Source organism: Olea europaea, unplaced genomic scaffold (assembly GCF_002742605.1).
Source record: "Olea europaea var. sylvestris unplaced genomic scaffold, O_europaea_v1 scaffold18125, whole genome shotgun sequence".
In the NCBI taxonomy this organism is placed as follows: Eukaryota; Viridiplantae; Streptophyta; class Magnoliopsida; order Lamiales; family Oleaceae; genus Olea; species Olea europaea.
The window spans coordinates 1-2,178 of NW_019235878.1; the positions used below are offsets into that span (position 1 = coordinate 1).

Genomic DNA, 2,178 nt, shown 5'->3' on the forward strand with positions numbered 1-2,178 from the left:
AAAATCTAGGTCAACAACAACAACAATTGACTCACATTGATGATGTCATGTATAAAAGAGACTAAAAGTATATAAATGTCTTAAATAAGTCCCTATTTGATGGGAATTAAAATCAGAGTTTTAAAAAATTTTGATAAAATTTAATGAAATGTGATTGAAAATTGTGAATCTCATGAAATATGTGATCAAAATTAATTAAATCTAAATTTTAATCTATACCAAACATGTGAGTCTTCAAAAATAAGTCTCTCACTCTCCAAAATATACAATCTTGAGTTGGCTTTAGTCCAACAATGATAACGATTACTTATTTAATTATAATCATACCAAATGTTTGAAAAATTCACGTGCTCCATACAACAAAGATCAAAATGTCCAATCTCATTCCTGCACACGCCACACAGTTTTGTTGATTGCCGTTTATAAATTTTAGGAAAGTACTCTGTTCCAAGTGCTGATTTCTTGCCAAATGAAAATTATGTCACAAGTCAGCAGTTTCCCAGCAAGCATAAGCTCTTCACATTATCATTTTTCTGCTATATATTACAATCTTCTGTCAACCTATACCAAAAAAGACCAGGGATATGTCCATCCCTTTTCGGTTTGAGTTACGTGTAGGTTGAGGAAATAGAAACGAGGGAAAGAGGAGGCAATTATCAAACCTCATTTGCACCCGGTTTGCAAGACGGAGGAAACAAAACTGCCTTGGAGAATAGAGAAAGGTCGGTGGGAAGCATGCCCTCAGGGACGAGCAAGATGTGGATATACTGAATTACTACTGGTACTTGCTTGCATAGCAAAATTTGAAGGCGGGAGGAGTTCAGCTTGTGGGAAAGAGCTGTTATATGGCACATCCAGCAGTAGATCCTGTTCTGAGTTCTCATCAGCAAATTGCAATGTGTCCAAACCCCGGGAGCCATTATCATTCGGCAATGAAAACAAATTCTCTGGGCCATCATTGTCTATAAGATCCTTGTGGTCATAAATTGACTTCATCAACACCCTTCTCGGGCTCTTCATCATAGTCCTCGCTCCTGAAACATGTCTTTTCTTAGAGGTCACTCTACATAGTAAACAATTAAGTTGGCTAATCAAAGTAGAATTTGTCCACTATTTTCGATTCTACACACATATTCGTTGACAGAAAAAATCTACTGGTGAACAGTCCCGACCCCAAGGAAAATAGACTTCAAAAAAAATTGGGATAAGTTCATTTTCAGTTTGTGTTTTCAGATTGAGTTTTATCATGAAGCTTATAAAATGTTATACACCAAATTATGGCCTTCAATTGTGCCCTTACGTGAAAAGTAGGAGCCTAGGGGGCTAGGTAAATGGTAACTATAAAAATGAGGAACAAATCCTGGCCACTTGCAAGCATGATATTGACCAGGAGTGAACTTTGACAAGGAATACTACGTAATTTCCAATATAAAATATATGTGATAGAAGTTAAATTCGTGGTGAGAATCTCTAATGAAGTTGAGAAGGATTTGATAACCTAAGCCTGCGTGTACCTATTCCATCTCAATAATATAATTCAGACTACTCCTGATTAAGATGATTGATTCTCAAGCAGAAACGTGCCAAACAATCAAGTGCGTGATTATAAGTAGACAGTAGTACTTGACTGGAATGGACAAGATTTTAACTTTCTTTTCTTCATTAGTACTGTTTAGCTCTCTCCAGCTCACCTTTCCAAACACATCATTAAAAGTTTTCAGTGGTGTCAACCAATGAACAAATATGAGGCTTACCTATAAACTTTTGGTGTTGTCCATCTTGTGATCTTTGAACATTTTCCAAACGAGCAACGAGTCCTCTTCCTTCAGACTTACTGATAGAATCTTTGCCTTTCCCTCCCTATGTCAAAAGCAGGATATAAAATCAATAAAAATTACTTTAATTCAAAAGACATGACTTTTCAAAATGCAATATTTATTCTATGCAACAAGTTCAAACCTTAAGTAGGTTATATTGTTCCACCCACTTCGATTTTGTTAAATTGTACAACACAAGTTTCTTCAAGGTTCTATGATGGTCAACTTTCACTCCAGAGAATGAATTATCAAAAACTCCTTCAGCAAGAAGTTTCTGGAATGATGATACATTCTCCTTGAATTGAGGGCTACTGAACATACTTCTAAGACTGGATGTAAAAGCAGGGAACATTATCAGCAA

At 35.9% G+C, this 2,178-nt stretch overlaps 1 protein-coding gene across 2 annotated transcripts; it reads right to left on the reverse strand.

Annotated features, from left to right (window-relative positions):
• Positions 1–233: 233 nt before the first annotated feature.
• LOC111378403 (GATA transcription factor 26-like) lies at positions 234–2,172 on the reverse strand. Of its 2 annotated transcripts, XR_002699855.1 has the most exons (4): positions 1,960–2,172; positions 1,755–1,860; positions 663–1,034; positions 234–561 (listed from the first exon to the last, which is right to left on the reverse strand). XR_002699855.1 is itself a non-coding variant. In XM_023001597.1 (3 exons), exons 1-3 carry the CDS (start codon positions 2,167–2,169, stop codon positions 742–744), a joined length of 609 nt encoding a protein of 202 aa, XP_022857365.1. In that variant the 5' UTR covers positions 2,170–2,172; the 3' UTR covers positions 234–741. The 2 variants fall into 2 exon arrangements, 1 of the variants encoding a protein (XP_022857365.1); XM_023001597.1 differs by having other exon boundaries at positions 234–1,034.
• Between the last annotated feature and the right edge of the window lie 6 nt (positions 2,173–2,178).